The following is a 27,968-nucleotide window of genomic DNA, read 5'->3' on the forward strand; positions in this document are numbered from 1 at the left end:
AGCATGTTTGTAAAAAATTAGTGAGAGTCTGAAAAACTGAGTTTTAGTATTATTCTGGGCTGTGACATCATACAGTATGCACATAATCTTTGTGGCCATATATGATCCACATGGGATATGGAAACAATGTGATGTGTGTTTTGGTCAACAAGAATCTAATCAAGAATTAATGGTGAACAACTGTGGAGTGCATGGTTGTGATGGAAAAACAATCAAGCAAAAACACATGAATACCCTTACAAACACAACAGTTGATTATATTTCCAAAAGTTACTCCATCTGTGCATTTTTTGGTAGGAATCTTTTACCAATATTGGTGAGTGTGCTTATAGCTTACACTTTAACTATCATCAGTATTACTAAGGTATTAGTGAACAGCAATTAAGATGTTCATACTAAACTGTGAATCAATTTGACAAATGGACAACTGGTAGAAATTTGGATATGGATTTTTTTTCTACTATGCATTCCTACCCTTCCTGTAACCAGTACTGCCAAAGAGAGTACACATAGTACAAAAATTCCAGGATTAGGACAACAAAGTCTAAGTGATAAGACAATTTATATGAGCAATTCATTGAAAGGGGGCAATGCCAAGACACGTCTCAAATATAAGGGGCAAAGCATTATTATAGATGAAATGCTTATGCATGTCTTGTAATGTATGACAAGGACTGTCACTGAATTCACTGATCTTACAACTGTCTTCATACATAGTGTCATAATGTGAGGATGAAATTCTGATGGTAAAGTCTGACTTGTTTATTCAATATCAACTAGGGGTGCAAATTCCCTTGGGCATCTAGAGGAGCTGAGCCACAACATCAGTTTGTCTAATGATCCTGTTTGTAGAACCACATATATAGGGTTCTCCTTGCATGATATTAAAGTGGAAGATGCACAGGCTAGTGTTAATTTCCATTCATTTCATACCTAAAGAGTTTTGTTCAAGTTCTCTTTGTCTGCTCATCTATAAAGTTTGATTAACACTGGTACTGCCAAAAGTAATAAATATGATAAAGAATGAGATATGTATGGTACTAAGAGGAGTGTTTATACAGTGTCCAAAAGAAACCTCATTTGCCCAACATATGTTCTCAAAAGCAATGTCACACATACATTTCAGTACTTTGTCATCTTTCCTTTGGCCTTGATTTCTATCTGCAGACGTTTAGGCATGGAACTGGCAAGGTTCCTTAAGTATTTCAGGTCCACTTTTTGGGACCAGAGGATCTTGATCTCTTTGAATGAGGTGATGCACTAATGAGGTGTTGCAGGAAGAAAGCTTGACTTTCATCTGGTTACAGCAATTCTTGATTGGGTTAAAGTCTGGGAACTTCACAGGCCACTCCAGCAGTGGAAATTTTTTTTCTGATAACCAGTTCATCACCTTTCTAGTCTTATGGCAGGGGGCACTATACTGCACAGTGATCAAACCCACGAACCTTATAAAAAGGAAGCAGATGGTCCTCTTGCACCTTAATGTCTTGTTCTGCATTCATTGTAGTGTTTTTAGGTAAGGTACAACCCTCCCCCACTCATTGCACCACTACAGTAACCCCAACTCATCACTCTGTCATGGTGTTTCACCACCTTCACTGTGAAATGAGTCAAATCGGCTGGCACCCTCCAGTCTCCTAGGTCTCCCCTGCCTCAGTTGCACACACTTGAAGGAACTTTCATCAGAAAACATCCAGTCCTTGTACTTCTTTGCATATACAAGTTGTGTGCATTTCATTTCCTTGTAAGTAGGGGTTTGACAGCTAGCTTGCAGGAGGGAATGCAAAGGTTCTTCTGCAAATGATGTTGAATGTCCTTTCAGAGAAGTCTCCTGGAAGTTTTGGACGGCTTGAGTTCGGCAGTTAAAATGCTGGGTTGCTCCAATAACTCTCATCTTAGGATGTTATTTGTAGCTTTAAAAGTCTTCCTTGGGTGACCATCCAGGATAGGTTTTGGTAGTGGGATAGGTTTTTGGTAGTAACTGCCTGATTTTGCATTCTGAGCATCCAATGCACCTAGAAATCTAAAGTGTATCCACATTTCCTTGCTTCAAAGTGAGAAACTGGGCTTTCTCCTCCTTAGAAATCTAAGAGACAACCATCTAGAAGTACAGGTGAAAGAAATACAGCACCCAGAAGCAAAATTTCCAAAATGAAGCTGCAGGCAGGAGAAGAGAAAGAACATCCTTCCCTTCGGATAGCCTGAGGAACACTGAGGCGGGTTGCTGGTGCTCACGATATAAAAAATACTTGTATCAGAGACAAGATGTATAGTGATTTCACCCACAGAGTCATATGCTTGGAAGCACAATAAACCTTAGCTGTGTATCACTTGTGAAAATATATGGGGGCAGACAAGGTTTTTTGCGACACTGTATGAGAGAGCTGAAGAGGGTGTGCTGAAATGGTATGGACATATAGAAAGGATGGCTAAAAGGGCATACATGTCAGAAGTGTAGGGAATAAGGAAAAGGGGGGAAACCAAAGAGGAGATAAAAGTATGGAATGAAAGATGCTTTGAGAGTTCAAGGCTTGAACATGTAGGAGGGTCTGAGATACACAAATTACAAAGTGAACTACAAAAATGTGGTATACTGTACATAAGGTGATGTGCAATCAGAGAGCTGAATCATAGCATGAGAAGCAGTCAGAGGAAACCATAGAAATGATTGTAGGGCCTGGTTGTGGATAGGGGTCTCTGGTTTCAAAGCATCACATGTGACAACTGGAGACTGACTGTGAAAGAATGAGGCCATTTCTTTGGTTCTAGCACTACCTCACTAAAATGGGAAATGTCTAAAAACTGAAAAAAAATGCTAAGATTCGTTGGAAAAAGTTTATAGTTATCACATTAAATTGAGGAGAGCAAAGCTTATCCAGGCCATTAATGTGTTGGGGATGAGAGAGCTTGGGAAGTGAGTCAGTTGTTGTTCGCTGATGATGCAGCGCTGGTGGCTGATTCATGTGAGAAACTGCAGAAGCTGGTGACTGAGTTTGGTAAAGTGTGTGGAAGAAGAAAGTTAAGAGTATGTGAATAAGAGCAAGGTTATTAGGTACAGTAGGGTTGAGGGTCAAGTCAATTGGGAGGTGAGTTTGAATGGAGAAAAACTGGAGGAAGTGAAGTGTTTTAGATATCTGGGAGTGGATCTGGCAGCGGATGGAACCATGGGAGCGGAAGTGGATCATAGGGTGGGGGAGGGGGCGAAAATTCTGGGGGCCTTGAAGAATGTGTGGAAGTCGAGAACATTATCTCGGAAAGCAAAAATGGGTATGTTTGAAGGAATAGTGGTTCCAACAATGTTGTATGGTTGCGAGGCGTGGGCTATGGATAGAGTTGTGCGCAGGAGGATGGATGTGCTGGAAATGAGATGTTTGAGGACAATGTGTGGTGTGAGGTGGTTTGATCGAGTGAGTAACGTAAGGGTAAGAGAGATGTGTGGAAATAAAAAGAGCGTGGTTGAGAGAGCAGAAGAGGGTGTTTTGAAGTGGTTTGGGCACATGGAGAGGATGAGTGAGGAAAGATTGACCAAGAGGATATATGTGTCGGAGGTGGAGGGAACAAGGAGAAGAGGGAGACCAAATTGGAGGTGGAAAGATGGAGTGAAAAAGATTTTGTGTGATCGGGGCCTGAACATGCAGGAGGGTGAAAGGAGGGCAAGGAATAGAGTGAATTGGAGCGATGTGGTATACCGGGGTTGACGTGCTGTCAGTGGATTGAATCAAGGCATGTGAAGCGTCTGGGGTAAGCTATGGAAAGCTGTGTAGGTATGTATATTTGCGTGTGTGGACGTATGTATATACATGTGTATGGGGGGGGTTGGGCCATTTCTTTCGTCTGTTTCCTGGCGCTACCTCGCAAACGCGGGAGACAGCGACAAAGTATAAAAAAAAAAAATAAAAAACCTACTGTGGTTTAAACAACATATTTGTACTGTTAAAAAGATAGAATAAAAATCTAATCTCATTTAATCACATATATCTATCTATATACATCTCCAATGCTGGTTCCCTTTGGGAACTCTCTCAAGGAGGGGGCCATGGCAAATGAGTCTCCATAACTACTGAACTCCAGTGCTGCTTCTTTGCCTTTAGTGCCTTTCCCTAATAGGCCATTGGTAGAAGGCAACTAATAAAAGGTAACAAAAACAATAATCTGATTAACAATGAGACACTATCAAATGTTTCAAAAGCAGACATTTGTTGTATGCTTCCTCAAAAGTGATAAATATATGTAAAGATTTACTGAATTACCACTAATGAGAAAAAAATAAAACATGGTAAAAAGGAAATGCTATCATGTTAGAAAAAATATGCAGATGTCATGATGAATCATGGAAAGCACAGCCTCTAGCACCAATCATCATGCAGTTTTCAATAAGTGAAGCCATATAATAGTTATATGATGAAATGAGTACGATACACAGTAAGCAATATGTTTTAGCCCTGTCTCATGCAAAATGCATGTTGAAGGTACAGTAAACCCTTGATTTAATGCACTAATAGGGAGGAAGAGGTGTTCATTAATGCCAAAAGTCTGTTAAATTGAATGTAACTCTGTTGAAGTGTAGCAGAAGAAAAGTTTTGAGTGAAAGAGAAGAGAGAGGCATCTGGGTGTTACTTACAAGGAAGGAGTGCAAATGATTGGGAGATGTATGAGAAAGTAGCAGGATGTCAAGAGTAAGGTGCAGGAGATGAATAAGAGGGCAACTGAGAGTTAGGTTGAGAAAGTATCATTAAACTTTAGGGAGAATATAAAGATGTTTTAGAAGGAGGTAAATAATTTCTCAAATCATTACTAATTATTTATTTATTCATTTTGCTTTGTCGCTGTCTCCCGCGTTTGTGAGGTAGCGCAAGGAAACAGACGAAAGAAATGGCCCAACCCACCCCCATACACAATGTATACACACACACACGCAAATATACATACCTATACATCTCAATGTACACATATATATACATACACAGACACATACATATATACCCATGCACACAATTCACACTGTCTGCCCCCATTCACTCCCATCGCCACCTCGCCACACATGGAATAACATCCCCCTCCCCCCCTCATGTGTGCGAGGTAGCACTAGGAAAAGAAAGCAAAGGCCCCATTCGTTCACACTCAGTCTCTAGCTGCCACGCAATAATGCCCGAAACCACAGCTCCCTTTCCACATCCAAGCCCCACACAACTTTCCATGATTTACCCCAGACGCTTCACATGCCCTGATTCAATCCACTGACAGCACGTCAACCCCGGTATACCACATCGATCCAATTCACTCTATTCCTTACCCTCCTTTCACCCTCCTGCATGTTCAGGCCCCGATCACACAAAATCTTTTTCACTCCATCTTTCCACCTCCAATTTGGTCTCCCACTTCTCCTCGTTCCCTCCACCTCTGACACATATATCCTCTTGATCAATCTTTCCTCACTCATTCTCTCCATGTGCCCAAGCCATTTCAAAACACCCTCTTCTGCTCTCTCAACCACGCTCTTTTTATTTCCATACATCTCTCTTACCCTTACATTACTTACTCGATCAAACCACCTCACACCACACATTGTCCTCAAACCTCTCATTTCCAGCACATCCACCCTCCTGCCCACAACTCTATCCACAGCCCACGCCTCACAACCATACAACATTGTTGGAACCACTATTCCTTCAAACATACCCATTTTTGCTTTCCGAAATAATGTTCTCGACTTCCACACATTCTTCAAGGCTCCCAGGATTTTCGCCCCCTCCCCCACCCTATGATTCACTTCCGCTTCCATGGTTCCATCCGCTGCCAGATCCACTCCCAGATATCTAAAACACTTTACTTCCTCCAGTTTTTCTCCATTCAAACTTACCTCCCAATTGACTTGACCCTCAACCCTACTGTACCTAATAACCTTGCTCTTATTCACATTTACTCTTAACTTTCTTCTTTCACACACTTTACCAAACTCAGTCACCAGCTTCTGCAGTTTCTCACATGAATCAGCCACCAGCGCTGTATCATCAGCGAACAACAACTGACTCACTTCCCAAGCTCTCTCATCCACAACAGACTTCATACTTGCCCCTCTTTCCAAAACTCTTGCATTAATGTACTGTATAATTATTAGTCTGGTCCATTAAATCCGAACTCTGTTATATTAGGGTATGTTACTTCGAGGGTTTACTGTACTTGTACTTTCCAACTTTTCTTTTACTATGACATGAACATTCTGCTATGGGCTTAGGGATGGATGCAAAAAAGATTCACAAAATCTACAAGCAGTGAAATTTGCTATAGGGCTGAGAGAAATGAGACATTGGAAAGGTTTAGCATGAGTGCCAGTGGCCAATCAGATGCCCACTTGAATGTTTTTCAACCAAAAGTGTACAGTTTTCTAACAGAAGCTGCACAGCAGAGACCTCCACTTGGATAAAATGTCTATAATCCAAAATAACATCATTCTTTTGCTCCTGTAACCTAAAAACAATCAGATCTTCAAAATTTCTAAGTTTTGAAGAATCAGGCATTCAGAATGTCTAGGTGTGGGGTTTATCACATGAATTCAAAATATCTTCAATATCATTTACTAAAGTGAATAAAGAGTATCTCATCAGCCAGGCACAAGCCAAATTAAAGGATCAAATTCTGTCACTGTGTCTTTGAGGCAAATGCCCCACCATCTTTTTAATAACTCATTCATATATAGTATGGCATCAGATAAGCTATGCGCTTACCTTATGATGTTTACTACAGGTTATTACTGGATTCTGAATACCTTGTGGTACTAAAATATTTCATTAGGAAACAATAATCTTAAATGAATAACATCTCTACATCAATTTTCCAAGAAAACTCAGGGCAATCTTAGTGTAAAAACATGAACCATTTATAAACTTGAGGTAAAATTTTCTTTAATACCTGTTCATTGTTTCTCACATTAGTGAGGAAAATGGCATGTGTAAAGCACCAAAATTCACAACCAAGCCCCACACACTTTTCTAGTTTTCCCCGACCATTTTGCATTTCCTGGTTCAGTCCATTGACAGCATATTGCCCCTTGTATACCACACTCCTCCAATGCACTTTATCCTGTGCACGATTTACTCCCTTCTACATATTCATACCCTGAGCACCGAACCCTTATTCACTCTGTCCTTCGATCTCTAACTGGGTCTTCCCCTTATTGTCCTCTTCAACTATGACAGATGTATCCTCTCTGTCGACCTCTCCTCACTCATTCTCTCCAAATGTCCAAACTATTTCAGTACGCCCTCTTCAGTTCTCTCAAAAATTCTTATTACCACACCTGTTTCTTACCTTACCATTTCTTACTCAATCAAACCTTCTCACTCCACAAACTGTCCACAAACATTATCTAACCCACCTTAAAGTCATTTAATTCCTTGAAAGCTGCTTGAAGTGTATGGAGAGAAACTGGATGCACAACTATCCATTTAGATTGACTGTGGTTGATATGACGACGAAGTTCGTCTGGAAATAGACAAACCTTGGTCACTCAACTGTCAACATCTACATGGGGTGATGATCTTGGGTTAATTTCAAGGGACTAATACAGCCAAAAATTTAATACCTTACTGTATTTTGAAGGTTGTGTGAAAGAGAAATCTGTTTCAAATATTAGAGTACAGTATATAGGAAAGAAGAACCCCTCTTTATAAAGGGTCAGATTAAAAGTAAAACTCATGTAAATTATCCCAAATCACATCAAGTTTATGAAAATGGAAAATTGGGGATGTGAAATCACCTTTGAGCCCACAAAAGGCATGTTTTAAGGAACACTCCTCACTTTCCCTCACACATGTAGTTCTCTCATGAATTGTTGGATTACCCTAGGCAAAGGAAGAAAACATGCGACTATGTGTTCGCATCACGACACATATATCCTCTTTGTTACATTTCTTCACTCATTCTCTCCATGTGCCCAAACCATTTCAACACTCTCTTCTGCTCTCTCAACCACACTCTTTTTATTACCACACATCTCTCTAACACTTTTATTACTTACTAGATCAAACAACCTCACACCACATTGTCCTCAAGCATTTAATTTCTAACACATCCACCCTCCTCCATACAACCCGATATATAACCCATGCCTTGCAACCATATAATATTGGTGGAACTACTATTCCTACAAACATACCCATTTTTGCTCTCTCAGATAACGTTCTCTCCTTCCACACTTTCTTCATTGCTCTCAGAACTTTCGCTTCCTCCCCCACCCTATGACTCACTTCAGCTTCCATGGTTCCATTCGCTGCTAAGTTCACTCCCAGATATCTAAAACACTTCACTTCCTCCAGCTTTCCTCTACTCAAACTTACAGCCCAATTAACTTGTCCCTCAACCTTACTGAACCTAATAACCTTGCTCTTATTCACATTTACTCTCAACTTTCTCCTTTCACACACTTTTCCAAACTCAGTCACCAACTTCTGCAGTTTCTCACTTGAATCAGCCATCAGAGCTGTATCACTGGCGAACAACAACTGACTCGCTTCCCAGGTCCTCTCATCCCCAACAGGCTGTATATTCACCCCTCTCTCCAAAACTCTTGCATTTACCTCCCTAACTACCCCATCCATAAACTAATTAAACAACCATGGCGACATCACACACCTCTACTGCAGAGCAACATTCACTGGGAACCATTCACTCCCTACTTGCACATATGCCTTACATCCTTGGTAAAAGCTTTTCACTGCTTCTAGCAACTTACCTCCCACATCATAATCATACTACAAAGAATTTCTAATGTTATGTAAGAAACAGGAAGAGCATTTTTAATTTCCAAGAAGAAAATATAATTCTAAAAAAATCCCATGTCAGGAGGGCTCAAATTCTAAGGATAACTATCATGAACTTTAGCTTACATAAAATTACCATTATAGGTGTCCCTAGTAAACTGAAGAAAGTCTTTGGTTACACAGAAATAATCAAGCAGTGGTATGAAATCTAGTTAATCAAATATATATATACTATATGTTGTACAAACATTACCAGTTAAATATTCCCATATAACAATCAGCAATTAAAAGATTAATCTCCATATTTACATGGGGTCAGATTTAAGTAAAATCTAAAGCATCAAAACATGACACATGACAGCAAGTTTTTTTTACCTGGGGTATAAAGAGGATTTGCAAAAGTTACAACAGCTGAGGCAGTGACAGCAGCAAGGAAGGCTGCAGGAGCATGGATACAGTTGGGAGTCACAATGCATACCACATGATCTGCAGCAAGTCCAGCTTCTTGCCATCCACTGCTGATGTTACGAATCCATGAAATCAATTCATTGTACTTCAATGTCTCACCTGACACTCCATCAATCTGAAATATTATTATGTTCTCTTAAAAAGGAAAGATTCTAAGTATAAAAATATATAGCATAAAGGTAATGAGTTTTTGAACCAGGGCATGTGAAGCATCTGGGGTAAACCATGGAAAGTTCTGTGGGGCCTGGATGTGGAAAGGGAGCTGTGGTTTCGGTGCATTATTACATGACAGCTAGAGACTGAGTGTGAGCAAATGCAGCCTTCGTTGTCTTTTCCTAGCGCTACCTCACACACATGAGGGGGGTGGGGGTTGTTATTTCATGCGTGGCAAGGTGGCGATGGGAATGAATAAGGGCAGACAGTATGAATTATGTACATGTGTATATATGTATATGTCTGTTTGTGTATATATATATATACATACAAATACGTTGAGATGTACAGGTATATATATTTGCATGTGTGGACATGTATGTATATATACATGTGTATGTGGGTGGGTTGGGCCATTCTTTCGTCTGCTTCCTTGCGCTATCTCGCTAACGCGGGAGACAGCTACAAAGCAAAATAAATAAAATAAAAGTAAATATACATTTTACAAGTATAGAATGGGAAAAAATGCACCTACAGTGTATACATACATATATTGCATACATAAGCAGGCTCCCCACTGCCAATGCTGGTAACATACCTTCAAATGAAAAAGTCAGTCATGTATCGAAATATCCATGATAATGCAGAGTATACATAATAAATTTTGTGTTATAGGAAACTGTTTTGGAAAAAATCATAATATAATTGCATTTTGGAATCTTGGGTAGGTATCAAAATCAGTCTTCCTCACCAAATATACAATTCCTGAGTACACTTTTAACAATGATTGAGGATATAAAGTAGGCAGTAATGTCTTGCTCTTTATCAAAGTTTGTCTTAGTACACCACTAAGAAATGTTGTGGTGGTTGATAAAATCAACTCTATTTTTGGAGAGATCCAAACTAAGTTTTGTAAGAAAATAACAGTAGGATTAGTTTATAGATGGTCGAATCATGAGAATTAAATAAGGAAATTTTTGGTCTGGAATGGAACCCCTTTATAACGTGGGTATCAATTACTCATACAATAACATTCCACTATAATGACAAACTGCTGTGAATGTAACCCTGTTGTTCTAGTACCCCAAGTATCAATATTCACATACAATTCTACGATGCGAAATAAATCCATAATATAAACTGAATGTCTGCAGCTTCAAATAAATAAGGACAAACTGATGGACTGGGCCCACAGATGGCAAATGAATTTTATCGTGAATAAGAGCAAAGTTTTACATATCAATAGTAAAACTAAAAAGGCATATTACAGTATGAATTCTCTTGAGCTACAAAAGGTAAGTGAGAAAAAGACGAGCATAATATCCTCTGATGACTTGAAGCAAGTAAACAGTGCAAAGCAGCATTTAAGAGGGCAAACAAAATTCTAGGATTGATGGGTAGAACTACTAAATCCAAGATCACGGAAATTATTCTCACTCTTTACAAATCACTGGTGCATTGCCAGTTTAAATATTGTGTTCAATTTTGGTTACCCTTCTTGAAAAACAGACAGAAAGAATGAAGAAAGTACAAAAGTGAGCTACCAAGATGATTCATAGACTGAGAAACAAATATTACAAAGCCAACTAAATGACTTAAATTTATCTAGCTTTGAAAAAAGCAAGAGAAATAAACCCCATGAAAGCCAACTAAATGACTTGAATCTAACAAGCTTAGAAACAAAATGGCTGAGGTGATCAAATAAAGGTATTCAAAATTATCAAAGGCTTAGATCATTGCTATCTAACTAGCTACTTAGGAACAGATTCATCTGATTTCACTTGCAGTAATGCATACAAACTTGTGGGCAGATGATTCACCTCATACAAGGCAAAGCACTGTTTCTTCACAGGACTTGTAATGTATAGACTGATTTACCAATTAGGATGGCTGAAAGCAGTACCACAGATATGTTTAAGAACAGACTTGATAAATATTTTGCTTTAAATCCAAGCCAGACATTAATTGCATTTCCTGAGTAATATAAAAGAGTTTAGATTTTCTTTTTCTTTGAAACATCTTTGTCTCTTTACTTTTTTGACAATGATCTAAGAAGTTATGACCTTTTCCATCATCAAAAACTGCTATTTGAATTCCTCTGTATCATCATTATCATAATTACACCAGGACAAATTTCTATAAAAGAGTCCTGGTGTTACCCAAGACCTTTGCAAAGGTTTCTGAAGCCCAAGGCAGTACTATCTCCAGTAGCATGGAAGTGTAGACTCCGCTGAAGTTAGAAGTTCTTTGAAGTGAATGTACTCTCAATGATACAGCCTTTATAGAGGTGACTTTTCATTTGAAGCATAATTTTGTACAGGCAGAGTCTGATAACACCAGGAATGGATGAAGGCAAGCAAGTATGAATATGAACATGTGTATATATGTAAATGTCTGCATATGTATATGGACAGTGTGAATTGTGTGCATGGTTATATATGTATGTGTCTGTGTGTGTATATATATGTGTACATTGAGATGTATAGGTATGTATATTTGCGTGTGTGGACATGTATGTATATACATGTGTATGGGGGTGGGTTAGGCCAATTCTTTCGTCTGTTTCCTTGCGCTACCTCGCAAACGCGGGAGACAGCGAAAAAGCAAAATAAATAAATAAATAAATATGTATATGGATGTATATGTGTATATGTTGACATGTATATGCATATGTATGTACATGTGCATGTATGGGCATATGTATATAAATAGTCATTTACCTATTATTCATCATACTTTGACGCTGTCTCCCGAGTTAGCAAGGTAGCATAAACAGACGAAAGAATGGCCCAACACACCCACATACACATGTATATACATAAATGCCCACACATGCACATATGCATACCTATATATTTCGACATATACATACACAGACATATACATACATACACATGTACATATTCATACAAGCTGCCTTCATCCATTCCTGCTGCCACACCGCCACACATGAAATGACAACCCCCCTCCCCCCTCATGTGTGTGAGGTAGCGCCAGGAAATGACAACAAAGGGCACATTCGTCCACACTCAGTCTCTAGCTGTCATGTGTAATGCACCAAAACCACAGCTCCCTTTCCACATCCAGGCCCCACAAAACTTTCCATGGTTTACCCCAGACGCTTCACATGCTCTGGTTCAATCCACTGACAGCATGTCAACCCAGTATACCACATCGTTCCAATTCACTCTATTCCTTGCACGTCTTTCACCCTCCTCTATGTTCAAGTCCCTATCGCTCAAGATCTTTTTCACCCCATCCTTCCTCCTCCAATTTGGTCTACCACTTCTCCTCATTCCTTCCAACTCTGACACATATATCCTCTTTGTCAATCTATCCTCATTCATTCTCTCTATTTGACCAAACCATTTCAATACACCCCCTTCTGCTCTCTCAACCACACTCTTTTTATTACCACACAACTCTCTTACCCTTTCATTACTTACTCAGTCAAACCACCTCAAACAACATATTGTCCTCAAACATCTCATTCCCAACACATCCACCCTCCTACGCACAACCCTAACTATCGCCCATGCCTCACAACCATATAACACTGTTGGAATCACTATTCCTTCAAACATACCCATTTTTGCTCTCTGAGATAACGTTCTCACCTTCCAAACATTCTTCAATGCTCCCAGAACCTTTGCCCCCTCCCCTACCCTGTGAGTCACTTCCATTTCCATGGTTCCATCCGCTGCCAAATCCACTCCCAGATATCTAAAACACTTCACTTCATCCAGTTTTTCTCCATTCAAACTTACCTCCCAATTGACTAGTCCCTCAACCCTACTGAACCTATTAACCTTGCTCTTATTCACATTTACTCTCAGCTTTCTTCTTTCACACACTTTATCAAACTCAGTCACCAACTTCTGCAGTTTCTCACCAGAATCAGCCACCAGCGCTGTATCATCAGCAAACAACAACTGACTCACTTCCCAAACCCTCTCATCCACAACAGACTGCATACTTGCCCCTCTCCAAAACTCTTGTATTCACCTCCCTAACAACCCCATCCATAAACAAATTAAACAACCATGGAGACATCACACACCCCTGCCACAAACTGACATTCACTGGGAACCACTCACTTTCCTCTCTTCCTATTCATACACATGCCTTACATCCTTGATAAAAACCACTCACTTTCCTCTCTTCCTACTCGTACACATGCCTTACATCCTTCACACCATAAACTCTTAATATCTTCCACAGAGCATCTCTATCAACTCTATCATATGCCTCCTCCGGATACATAAATGCAACATACAAATCCATCTGCTTTTCTAGGTATTTCTCACATACATTCTTCAAAGCAAACACCTGATCCACATCCTCTACCACTTCTGAAACCACACTGCTCCTCCCCAATCTGGTGCTCTGTAAACCATGGAAAGTTTTGTGGGGCCTGGATGTGGAAAGGGAGCTGTGGCTTCGGTGCATGATACATGACAGCTAGAGACAGAGTGTGAACGAATGTGGCTTTTGTTGTCTTTTCCTAGCGTAGCGCTACCTCATGTGCATGTGGGGGTTGGGGGGTGTCATTTCATGGGTGGCGGAGAGGTGACAGGAATGAATAAAGGCAGCAAGTATGAATTATGTACATGTGTATACATGTGTATGCCTGTGTATGTATATATATATATGTATACGTTGAAATGTATAGGTATGTATATGTGCGTATGTGGACGTGTATGTATAATACATGTGTATGTGAGTGGGTTTGGCCATTCTTAATCGCTGTTTCCCGTGTTAGTGGGGCAATGCAAGGAAACAGACGAAAGAGTGGCCCAACCCAACCACATACACATGCATATACATAAACGCCCACATACATACTTAAACATTTCAACGTATACATATAAGTATGTGCAGATAAATCAGGAATAAACTGGTAGTTACATGAAAAATGAAACACAAAGGAAAAACAAGATATTAGGAGAGGCATCAGACAGATGGTGTTCAACAGAAAAGAGATTACTACAGAATGAATGCTGGTATAGGGAATAGAAAAAGAGTCAAGTCTATCAGAGAGGGTAAGATTGTGGGAGGGGTCAGTAGTATTACTACTGTCTGAGCCCTTCTCTTTGGAAGCAGAGTCAGATGGAAACCTGAAGATTCTCAGCGCTCCATGATGCCAGGGACTAAGGGTCATAGGTTCTGTCAGTCATGCTCTTGACCAGTTGTATGTTGTATGTTATTTGCCTGCAATCTGAAATAAAAATGTAATATGATGCATATGTGTGTTCTAATGTTCTAAATAACGAGAAATCATGTTGGCTGTAAAATCCAAACTGTAGTAGGATGGGAAGTATGATATCCAATGTGAAAGGATGACCAGTCAATCACTGCACACAGGCCTTGAGTCCTAAATTCTGGCCTTGAAACATTTATCACATGAATAAACCAACCTTTTGGTGAGTATTCACTTGTATGTATTTGTACTGAATTATATTACATTATAAAGGTAATATTTGTATTTGCTGTTCCTTTGAGAAAACAATGTATAATACTAAGTCTTGAAGAGGGCTTGTAAAATATCTCCTTTAGTACTTTGTTAAAAGTGGTTTGCTTTAAGTAAACTTGCTTTGAATACCATTTTCCAGGGACACATCCCTTGTTTAAAGCAAGATAGACCTGTGTAGCATATGTAAATGACTTGCCTGATCGACTAGAATATGACTTAAATGTGTTTGTTGATGATGCCATGGTCATACGTGAAGTAAAGAACAATGGTGATTGCGTCATGATGCTAACAAGGGGACCTAAACCAACCATAAATTTGGTCTCATAATGGTCATCACAGCAAGTGCAAAATTACGAGGATGGCATACAGGAAAAGAAGGCCTCAGAATGAAGACTGACTTGGGGCACATACGCTGCAGCAATAAGCATGTGAAAGAGACCTAAGGTCAACAATGTGCTAAAGTTGTTGTCTGCGTACACAAAACACATGCCTATGTTCTTCAAAGGAAATAACTCAAGGAAATTACATTTACAAAATAATAAAATAATATTAAAGGCACATCAAAATTCAATACTTAATTCAGCATGAGGGAGGCATAAGATCAAGTTTTCTATAGCAATGAAATATTCTTAGCATATCCCTGGGGATAGGGGAGAAAGAATACTTCCCACGTATTCCCTGCGTGTCGTAGAAGGCGACTAAAAGGGAAGGGAGCGGGGGGCTGGAAATCCTCCCCTCTCGTTTTTTTTTAATTTTCCAAAAGAGGGAACAGAGAAGGGGGCCAGGTGAGGATATTCCCTCAAAGGCCCAGTCCTCTGTTCTTAACGCTACCTCGCTATCGCGGGAAATGGCGAATAGTATGAAAAAAAAAAAAAAAAATCAAAAACAAGAGTATTTACTTACATTCATCAGAATTACATTTAAGTGTATGGATAAGGACACATTTTGGAAACTATTCTCAACATACTTTACACCAAATCTGGATTATGCTTCTCAAGTCTGGTCAGTGCACAAAAGGCACAAAAAACTTAACTTGGAGAGTTCAGAGAAGGATAACAAAGAGGGTATCAAAAGTTACACCGCTGAGCTCTAATGATAGGCTAACAGAGGTAACCTGATTATAGTCTCAAAGTTTAGTCTAAATCAGTTGGATCAAATGGATAATGAAAATTGATGCAATGATAAAGTAAACAGAGTTCATAGCTAAGAAGCAATGATAAACAAAATTCATAATCAAGAAGTAAGACAAGATTCTTGTTGGTAATGAAGTGAAGAAGTACTGTTTTAATGGAATCCACTAAGACATGCCAGCAGAATACCAAAGTTTAAAAACCTACTTCATAATGAAAAAAAATCTAAGAGATGGGGTTCTATGAGTGTAGACCTCTCTCCACTTACTGCACAAATAATGTACTGTGCAGTAAAAACTTACATAAGAGAATGGGAGAATGCAATATGAGATACAATTGTAACAGCAACAGATGAGGTACTCACTAGGGCAGTTTTATCCCCACCACTGGTCATCTTGTCCATAACATACTGTGCAAATGGCACCTCTGGTATGGGAGTTGCAATGTTCCATTCAGACCGTTGTATATGTTCCTCCTCCTCAACTCCAATGGCCACCATCTTATCACCTCTAGTTATCTGATATGAAAAAAGACACAAGATCATCAGTAGCTATAAATAGCTCACCATATTCAGAAAAAAAGTCAATTATTTATATCTTCATCATTCTCTAACAAGGCAGTTGAGGGTGGAAGAAAACAAGGAGTAATGGCTTTTTTCCCATATTTCTCCTGCATTACAGTCATCACAGAGGATACAGCAAAATTTATTTAGACATCCATAGTTCTGCCACATTTGCTCACAGAAATCACAAGTTAATAATGTCAACTGAAGTGTAATTAGACTCTGCTTGCTCACATTTACACTGTTAGTGGTCACCCTCAGCAAGAGTGTATCACCATCACTTTACAAAAGGGAACAGCCTCAGTGAAGAACTTTTCACTCCAAAGAAGTCCTTATTTCCTTGTTTTTGGCAGTTGCTCAGCCTTGAAACTGAAGGTCCCCAAAATAAGCTTGGGATTACTTATGATGATAATAATGTCAACTGATTTTCAACAGCAACACTCCAATAATAATAATAACAATAATAATAATAATCATAATAATAATAATAATAATAATAATAATTATATTCATTTATTTTGCTTTGTTGGTCTCCCGCGTTAGCGAGGTAGCGCAAGGAAACAGACGAAAGAATGGTCCAACCCACCCACATACACATGTATATACATATACGTCCACAATATACATACCTATACATCTCAATGTACACATATATATACACACACAGACATATACATATATCCACATGTACATAATTCCTACTGTCTGCCTTTACTTGTTATAATAATAATAATAATAATAATAATAATAATAATAATAATAATAATTACAATAATCATTCCTAAAGATAAGGGAGAAAGAAAACCTCTCACATATTCCCTGTGTGTTGTGGAAGGTGATTAAAAGGGGTGGGAGCCCACAGCTTTTACCTTTTCAAAAGAAGGAACAGAGAAGAGTTCCATGTGAGGATTTTCTCTCTATGGCTCAGTCCTCTGTTCTTGATGCCACTTCGCTAATTCAGGAAATGGTGAATATATATGAAAATTCAAAAAATTACAGTAATAATAACAATAAAGATAATAATAATAATCATAATAATAATAATAATAAGTATAATAATGATAATAATAATAATAATAATAATAATAATAATAAATAATAATACTGAAATGATAATAATAGAAATAATATCAATACCTATAACAACTATAATGACTGTACAGTATCTGCAAAAACATACACGACTAAAGTTGTTGTGGGTACAAGCATATGATGCTCTCAGGGTGAAATTCATACATCTGGTCACTGAGACTAGTGTTCCTCATGGTGTGAGCACCAGCAACCCACCTCAGTGTGCCTTAGGCTATCTTATAGGAAGGATGTGCTTTTTTTTTTTTTTTTCCACTTCCTGGTGGCCACTTCATTTTGGGAATTTCACTTCAATGCAAATCATCTCTTACACCTGTGCTTAAGAATGCTTGGCTCTTACCTTTCAATGGAAGAGAAAGCCCAAATTCTTGCCTGGAAGCAAGGAAATGTAGGTAAATGTGAAATTTCTAAGTGCACAAGGCGTTCAGAGGCAGCTGCTTCCTGCAACACCCCATCAGTACTTCGCCTCATTAGGGAGATCAAGATCCTATGGAACCATAACATGGACCTAAAATACTTCAAGAACCTTGCCAATTCCATGCCCAGATGTCTGCAGATGGTAATCAAGGCCAATGAGAGATGACAAAGAACCAAAATGTAAGTGTGGCATTGCATTTGAAAATGTATGGCAAGATGGACTTTTTTTTTTTATGGAAACTGTATATATTACAATAATAATAATAATAATAATAATAATAATAATAATAATAATAATAATAATAATAATAATAAACGTAATAATAATAATAATAATAATAATAATAATAATAATAATAATAATAATAAAAGTAATATTAATAATATTACTACTACTACTACTAATAATAGCAATAATAATTATTTTCATCCTGGTTCACTATTCTCCGCCACAGGTAGGCAGCATCAAAAGAGACAACTGGCAGCCTCATTTGCCCACATCCACTCTAGTTTCATTTATGATGTACTGAAACCAGCCAAGCCCTACAGCCCATTCTGTGGTTTCACCTGACCATTTCACATGATCTGTTAAGACTGGTCAGCATGTTACCCCATGTACATTATACAAAACTGCTTCTACTCATTGTTTCAGTAATAATAATAATAATAAAAATAATAATAATTATTATTATCATTATTATTATACTACTTCGTCGCTGTTTCCCGCGTTAGCGAGGTAGCGCAGGGAAACAGATGAAAGAATGGCCCAACCCGCCCACATACACATGCATATACATACACGTCCACACACACACACACACACATATACATATCTATATATTTTAACATATACATACACAGACATATACATATATACACATGTCCACAATTCATACTTGCTGCCTTTATTCATTGCCGTTGCCATCTTGTCACACATGGAATGACAACTCCCTCCCCTGGCAAGTGCGCGAGGTAGCGCTAGGAAAAGACAACAAAGGCCACATTTGTTCACACTCAGTTTCTAGCTGTCATGTATAATGCACCGAAACCACAGCTCCCTTTTACACATTCAGGTCCCACAAAACTTTCCATGGTTTACCCCAGACGCTTTACATGCCCTGATTCAATCCATTGACAGCACATCAACCCCAGTATGCCAAATCGTTCCAATTCACACGATTCCTTGCACACCTTTCACCCTCCTGCATGTTCAGGCCCCGATCGCTCAAAAACGTTTTCATTCCATCCTTCCAACTCCAATGTGGTCTCCCACTTCTCGTTCCCTCCACCTCTGACACATATATCCTCTTTGTCAATCTGTCCTCACTCATTCTCTCCATGTGACTAAACCATTTCAATACATCCTCTTCTGCTCTCTCAACCACACTCTTTTTATTACCACACATCTCTCTTACCCTTTCATTACTTACTCGATCAAACCACCTCGCACCACAAATTGTCCTCAAACATCTCATTTCCAACATATCCACCCTTCTCTGCTCAACCCTACCTATAGCCCACGCCTTACAACCATATAACATTGTTGGAATCACTATTCCTTCAAAAATACCCATTTTCGCTTTCCGAGATAATGTTCTCGCCTTCCACACATTTTTCAACGCTTCCAGAACTTTTGTCCCCTCCCCCACCCAGTGACTCACTTATGCTTCCATGGTTCCATCCGCTGCCAAATCCACCCCCAGATATCTAAAACACTTCACTTCCTAATAACCTTGCTCTTAATCACATTTACTCTCAGCTTTCTTCTTTCACACACTTTATCAAATTCAGTCACCAGCTTCTGCAGTTTCTCACCTAAATAAGCCACTAGTGCCATATCATCAGCGAACAACACCTGACTCAATTCCACAAAAGACTGCATACTTGTCCCTCTTTCCAAAACTCTTGCATTTACCTCCCTAACAACCCCATCCATAAACATTAAACAACCATGGAGACATCACGCACTCCTGCCACAAACTGACATTCTCTGGGAACCAATCACTTTCCTTTCTTCCTACTCGTACACATGCCTTACATCCTCAATAAAAACTTTTCACTGCTTCTAGCAACTTGCCTCCCACTCCCACACCACTCTTAATACATTCCACAAAGCATCTCAATCAATTCCATCATATGCCTTCTCCAGATCCATACATGATACATGCAAATCCATCTGTTTTTCTAAGTATTTCTCACATACATTCTTCAAAGAAAACACCTGATCCACACATCCTCTACCACTTCTGAAACCACACTGCTCTTCCCCAATCTGATGCTCTATACATGCCTTCACCCTCTCAATCAATATATTCATTTATTTATAATACTCTGTCGCTGTCTCCCGCGTTAGCGAGGCAGTGCAAGGAAACAGACGAGAGAATGGCCCAACACACCCACATACACATAATAATAATAATAATAATAATGATAATAATAATCATAATAATGATAATAATAACAATAATAATGGAATAAGTAATGAAAGGGGAAGAGAGATGTGTGGTAATAAAAAGAGTGTGGTTGAGAGAGCAGAAGAGGGTGTTTTGAAATGGTTTGGTCATATAGAAAGAATGAGTCAGGAAAGATTGACAAAATGGATATATGTGTCAGAGGTGGAAGGAACGAGAAGTGGGAGACTAAATTGGAGGTGGAAAGATGGAGTGAAAAAGATTTTGAGTGATCGGGGCTTGAACATGCTGGATGGTGAAAGGCGTGCAAGGAATAGAGTGAATTGGAACGATGTGGTATACCGGCGTCGACGTGCTGTCAATGGATTGAACCACGGCATGGTAAGTGTCTGGGGTAAACCATGGAAAGTTTTGTTGGGCCTGGATGTGGAAAGGAAGCTGTGGTTTCTGTGCATTATACATGACAGCTAGAGACTGAGTGTGAACAAACGTGGCCTTTGTTGTCTTTTCCTAGCGCTACCTCGCGCACATGCGGGGGAGGGAGCTGTCATTTCATGTGTGGCGGGGTGGAGACGAGAATGAATAAGGGCAGACAGTATGAATTATGTACATGTGTATATATGTATATGTCTGAGTGTGTATATATATGTATACGTTGAGATGTATAGGTATGTATATATGCGTGTGCGGACGTGCATGTATATACCATGTGTATGTGGGTGGGTTGGGCCATTCTTTCGTCTGTTTCCTTGTTTTAGATATCTGGGAGTGGATTTTCAGCGGATGGAACTGGCAGCGGAAATGAGTCATAGGGTGGGGGAGGGGGGAAAAAATTCTGGGAGTGTTGAAAAACGTGTGGAGGGCGAGAACGTTATCTCGGAAAGCAAAAATGGGTATGTTTGAAGGAATAGTGGTTCCGACAATGTTATATGGCTGCGAGGCGTGGGCTATAGATAAGAGTTGTGCGGGGGAGGGTGGATGTGTTGGAAATGAGATGTTTGAGGACAATATGTGGTGTGAGGTGGTTTGATCTAGTAAGTAATGAAAGGGTAAGAGAGATGTGTGGTAATAAAAAGAGTGTGGTTCAGAGAACAGAAGAGGGTGTGGTGTTTTGAAATGGTTTGTCAGTGAAGTCTGAGAGATTGTACGGAGCATACAGGTTGGGCAGGGTCTCGCCGAGTCTATCGGTGAGTATTGAGACGGTCGATAAAAGGCAAGTAGTAGACATCGAGTCGCCAGCAGCCCCGAGGGAATCGGACGCTGGTGCGTTCGAATGCCAAGTCTGTCGTCGAACTATATATGGAGAGCTTTGGGAGACTCTGGAGTTGTTTCCAGTCATTTCAGTATTAAATTCGTAAAGAATGTCAACCCTTCTTTTTTCCTGAGGGGAAACTAAAGAGAGTCTGCTTGCGATGTACAGAAAAGGTTGCAGTTTTTATCCTGGGGCATCAGGAACTACATAAATAAATCGGCAACTGGTGTGGAGGAGGCTGATGGCCGGAATCAGATGCGAATGTACAACGAAAAAAAAAAAAAAAGAATATCAGGGCTGGATCATCCTTGATGATGGAAGAACTCGGATGTCCATGACTGCAGGAACACATGCCATGACCTGGTCGACGCTCTCGCTTCGATGGGTTTTATCTTTCGTCCCAGAATTTCGACAGCGATGAGGCATCTGCAACAGCGGCATGGATGATGTAGACCTACAGACACGGTGGTGTGGCGCTGATGCAACTATAACGGCTGGCCGACTGCGCCGTACACGGTAAAAACCTTGCAATTATGGGACATTGCGCGGTCCATGTTGTGTCTGCAGCAGTGGACATGTTGTGTCTGCAGCAGTGGACATGTGTCTGCAGCAGTGGACATGTGTCTGTAGCAATGGACATGTGTCTGCAGCAGTGGACATGTTGTGTCTGCAGCAGTGGACATGTTGTGTCTGCAGCAGTGGACATGTGTCTGCAGCAGTGGACATGTTGTGTCTGTAGCAATGGACATGTGTCTGCAGCAGTGGACATGTTGTGTCTGCAGCAGTGGACATGTTGTGTCTGCAGCAGTGGACATGTTGTGTCTGCAGCAGTGGACATGTTGTGTCTGTAGCAATGGACATGTGTCTGCAGCAGTGGACATGTTGTGTCTGCAGCAGTGGACGTTCTTGATGAAATGGCGTAGGCTGCTACCTGGGAGTAAGCGTGAGTGCCAGAAACTGGGAGAAAAAAAAAAAGGTTAATACACTGATAACTACGGCAGCAGCACAGCCACCACCACAACCACCACCAACACGTCCTCTCATGAGTTTAGAACCTTCAAGAACAATCCCATGATAATCCAGCACTCCAATTTCAGCGGGCCACAAAAATGTTGACATAGCCACTAACGAACTGCGCTACGACCAGTTTTCTCTCCCTCAAAACTAGTGCATCATCATCATCATGACAATAGTATTACCAGCACAACCAAAACTAGCACCATATTGAATGAGTCTGGCTGACGCTAATATCCAGCACTGCCATTTCTTATATTTGGAACCGAACACAATACAGGAAATAAAAAAAAAAATAATGCTTAGCACGTAGGTACCTTTTAAAAAGAAAAAAAGTAATCCGTTCCATTCTTAAGCTGAGTAATCGGATATAATATCTGCCCCCTGACACGGTAGCTATGATGAACAGATTTTAAAATAATGGGTTTTAGTAATGGCTTGCTAACAGGCTAATCTACAAGCACCATCAGATTTTTCATGAAGCACAACAGGCTTAATTTACGTAGAAGTAGACTAGCATTCGATAGGTATATATGAAGAGCCAAATGTTTATGATATAACAGAGCTACAACATCTGAAGAAGTATAATTTGCCTCTTGGCATGTTCTGCGAAAATTCTAAGTACCTACCTCATTCTAAAAAGAAATTATATATATCTTATGGGCTGACTCTCATAACAGAGGAATTGGTCTTAAAGTACTGACTAGTTTCACTCTGTACGTACACCCTGTACTACAACCAAAATGAGCACATTCAGTATCTATAGAACTACCAGATGCATTAACACTAGCACTGCTAACTGCTTCCTTACCATCAGTACTCCTTTCGTTTCAACTACCAACCGTAACGACTCTCCCAACACAAGAATAGTCTTCACTAAAATAGACACCACGTCTCGATCAGTTACTGATGAAGTCTGCAAGACCATATTTAAGAACATAAAAGCTGCATGGGAATGTCCTGATTTTAAGCCATTTCTGATGATGCAGTATATACAGGGCACTTTGTCGACGACGAAGGCAGACAGATGCATAACTTACCTGATACTGAGAACTTCAAAAGAGAGAAGAGGGAAGCAGGCGCTCTGTCTCAGCTAGCCCGTTGTGTTTTAAGGCCCCTCTGTAGTTGCTAGTTTTGACAGATCAAGGCACAGACTGAAACCAAAACAATGCTATTAAAAAAACTTACGTAAATTCAAAGTTCACCATTTACTGGCGATTTTTATTATTATTATATATATATATATATATATATATATATATATATATATATATATATATATATATATATATATCATCCCTGGGGATAGGGGAGAAAGAATACTTCCCACGTATTCCCTGCGTGTCGTAGAAGGCGACTAAAAGGGGAGGGAGCGGGTGGCTGGAAATCCTCCCCTTTCTTTTTTTTTTTAATTTTCCAAAAGAAGGAACAGAGAAGGGGGTCAGGTGAGGATATTCTCTCTAAGGCCCAGTTCTCTGTTCTTAATGCTACCTCGCTAACGCGGGAAATGGCAAATAGTATGAAAAAAAAAAAAAAAATATATATATATATATATATATATATATATATATATATATATATATATATATATATATATATATGCATAGTTATCTTTGGAATTATCATGATTTTAAGGATACTTTAGAGGTAAGTCACTTGCATTACTATGAACACAGAGCTATACACTAATGCCACAGTGTAGAACTTCTCTGAGGCAGCGAAATCTGTTTTGGACATATTGAAAAAAGGGAGTGAATGTGAGGACCTGGACTACCAGAAAGAGCGTGCCACTACACTACATAAAAGCGGTGGTTTTAAAAAGCTGGACCTGAGGCAGGAATAAGTGGAAGAGTCCCTCAGTGGATAGAAACTTAATTCAGTGGGAGAGGGGAGAGAATCGGACGACAGATGAGCCTCCATATACTGGGATGAATTCATCATTAGTACGCCATTGGCCATGCTGGGCCGCCCATTCGTTTTTTTTTTTTTTACTTGTGATGCATGACTTAGCAAGACAAGGCTGAGACATGTTTGCAGATGGTGCCAAGGTCACCAAGAGATAAAAACCTAACTTAGAACGGAGAAGGAGACATGGATGAGGAAATATCCAGCAAGCGACACGCATCGAAGATGTCAAAGCTAGAATAGTTTTAAGCGTCGTTCATAAAGAAGCACAGATTTAATACAGGAAGTCCACAGGAAGGTAACGAAAATCGGACGAGGATTAAGAGATGAAATATAGTTAGAAGCTTCGGGCTACTGTCTAACATGGAAGAGAGAAGAGTATAGGGGTGAGTAGCAAGTTTTGATGACCGGCGACTGAGTCTTGAGAGGCATTGCACAGTCCTTATGTATTTTTCCGTCTTTCCTTCATCCCAGATGCATTAGCAATGGTAATCAACCATCAATTACGACGTTAGTATTAACAATGACCAACGCGTTTTGTCGAAATCGGTCAGTTACGGTAGTGAGTTACTTTGATAGCAAGTTTCCTCAGGGGCTAGGCTACCCAACCTGGTTTTAGCTAAGTTAGGAAGAATTCGGTGGTTGACTGTACAGACCAATCCCTTTGCAGAGAGAATGGGTTACTGGCATATGTCGTGCCGTGATATCCGGTAAGCACCAATGAGAGAGAGAGAGAGAGAGAGAGAGAGAGAGAGAGAGAGAGAGAGAGAGAGAGAGAGAGAGAGAGAGAGAGAGATTCATCAGAGGATGGTGTACTGTAACTTGCTTTGCTGCAGAATTACCAAAAAAAAAAAAAAAAAAAAGGGTTCTCAGGATCGTGTTCCACTCCCAGACAGCAGCATTAACCCCGGACTCCCCACGGGATCGCTAAAGTACACGGCTTCAGGCAAAGATTATATTGCCCCGTTCATGCGTGACAATCCTATGAATAGATCTATTTTAAACGTTGGTAATTTCTCTCCTAATCACCCATGTGTGCTTTTGTTTGTTCTGTGCCGTCCTTTTGCACTGTAATGTCCGTATGTACTTTACTGTAGCTTCATATAACTGTAACTCGTCTGTATGTATTTAACTGTAGACTCGTATCCTTATAACTGTAACTCGTATTCTTATCATCAATTCATTCTCTTCGTATCTCTTACCCCATGACTCATTCTCAACCTTTTTTTTTTAACGTTATCCTGAGTCACCTGGAACACACCGAGCATCAACCTGGGTTGAACTGAACCTAATTCAATATCAGCCAATGATTATACTTGATACAGATATGTGCTGCCCTGAGCTGGAGTAAAGCAAACTTTCATCAACTTTTGCCAGTGGACTGTCTAGGGAAGAGTTGAGACAAGCGGAGGTCTGCACCACGCACCGCAATGGTAACAAGACCAAAGTGTGAGGCTCAAGCGGTCTCCCCCAGCCAACACTATACTGTTGGAACTCTTTGCTCCCAACATTCGACAGTAAGTGGAAACAATTCGTGCCACACGTGCATCGTCGCTGCATCATTTTACACGGAAGTGTTCGTTTCTGCAGTTTCTATTCTTCGTGGACGTCGCAACTTCTTAACGTTTGTAAACTTACACTGTAAGTTAGCTCACTGGCATCACGCCACAGTGCGTGCTTTCACATCAATCATCATTTTCTTGATTGCTCTGGTGTAAACATGACCTAATTCAAACTTTTCAAGAGCAAGAAAAAAAAAATTACAGCACGTGGATTATACTAATTTAGTTGAATACGTTGACCGTATATTCAGCATTTCAATTCCTAATCTAAAGGATAATGATACTAAGAAAGGCTGAGGTCTTAATGGAAAGGAGGGACTTAGGAAAACGCAATTCTTTCATCTATCACTGAAAACGCACTTCTTTCCTCTATCGCTGACCTCCAGTGTTCTCCAACGTAGGTTTTACCATGACTCGGTTCCCTTATAATGCATTTCCGCTGCTGTCCAGTAAGGCCAGCATCTCAACTCTATTCGTTCATATAATTTATGTTGTTTTGTGAGTCTGCTCACTTCCTTGAAAATTGAAACCAGTCTTAATTTCAACATCAGCTGCGGTACAGGTCTCTGTTGCATTATCAGTACTTACTGTACAAACAGACGACGCTAAGATACAATACGTTCTCTGCGGAAGGGCAACGGGAACTGCATTTTAGTAATTTTAAAAAAATGATGTTAAGTTTAAAACTTACACCATTAAATTAGATTATATTATATTAAAATACTTTAATGGTGTACTTTTAAATTCTTTAACGCGAAAAATAAACAAAAATACAAATTATCTTTACGTGGGCTATCACTCTTGTCTTGTAAATCTTAAAGAAAAGAATAATATACAGCAGATCCTGCTATACTTTCTTGTGAATCTTAGGAAGAATACTAAACACCTCGACTGCAGTCAAAGTTACACTTTCTTGCGAGTCAAAGACAAAGGCAATCAAGTGTGAATAACCTGTGGCAACTTTAGATACCAATATATATATATATATATATATATATATATATATATATATATATATTTTCCAAAAGAGGGAACAGAGAAGGGGCCCAGGTGAGGATATTCCCTCAAGGGCCCAGTCCTCTGTTCTCAATGCTACCTCGCTAATGCGGGAAATGGCGAATAGTATGAAAGAAAGAATATATATATATATATATATATATATATATATATATATATATATATATATATATATATATATAATAAAAGCAGACAAGATAAGAGCCACTGCTCTCCAAATCATATCGATTCGCACACCCGGAGACAGGGGGAGGGGCAAATACTCTCTAAACTATATTAGTCTAGACACCTGGACACAAAGATACAACTAATGTTAAGTCTTAACTTATGACGTTTGAGCAACTGATACATCAAAATCTTACGAAGCGTCCAGAGCAAAGCCTTAAGCTTTGCTGCCAATTAGAGACATCCATCCACTCTCTTAAACGCATAACAGAATCCACGAAACAACCCTAACAGCTCAACATAAAAGTACGTACACAGCAGAGCAATTAAATTCTAAGAGAACACTGGAATAAACACATATCTAAATCTTCATCAAACCACAAAGAAGTGATCATGCATTGTCTCCATGGAACAGGAACAGATTAACGAAGAAATACTTCAAAACAATATTCAAACTATCAATTCGTAATCACCCCCATTAACAATCTCTATGGAAGAGTCCTGATGTTACCCAGAACCTTCCTCAAGGCTCCTACACTTCAACGCTGCGTTACTTCCAGTAGCAGGGATAAGCAGACTCCTTTGGAGAGA

The 27,968-nt window shown here is 39.6% G+C and overlaps 1 protein-coding gene across 2 annotated transcripts in view; it reads right to left on the reverse strand.

The window, feature by feature from the left end:
• The window catches only part of LOC139765664 (uncharacterized), a 137,924-nt gene that overhangs the window by 42,938 nt on the left and 67,018 nt on the right, over positions 1-27,968 (reverse strand). For both annotated transcript variants that reach the window (XM_071693376.1, XM_071693386.1), the window contains exons 2-5: positions 23,769-23,882; positions 16,348-16,500; positions 9,135-9,342; positions 7,376-7,482 (exon numbers count right to left, since the gene is read on the reverse strand). In XM_071693376.1, coding sequence (XP_071549477.1) covers positions 7,376-7,482; positions 9,135-9,342; positions 16,348-16,482 — 450 coding nt within the window. In that variant the 5' untranslated portion in view covers positions 16,483-16,500; positions 23,769-23,882. The remainder of the gene's footprint in view (positions 1-7,375; positions 7,483-9,134; positions 9,343-16,347; positions 16,501-23,768; positions 23,883-27,968) is intronic.

This window comes from Panulirus ornatus, chromosome 4 (genome assembly GCF_036320965.1).
Source record: "Panulirus ornatus isolate Po-2019 chromosome 4, ASM3632096v1, whole genome shotgun sequence".
NCBI lineage: Eukaryota > Metazoa > Arthropoda > Malacostraca > Decapoda > Palinuridae > Panulirus > Panulirus ornatus.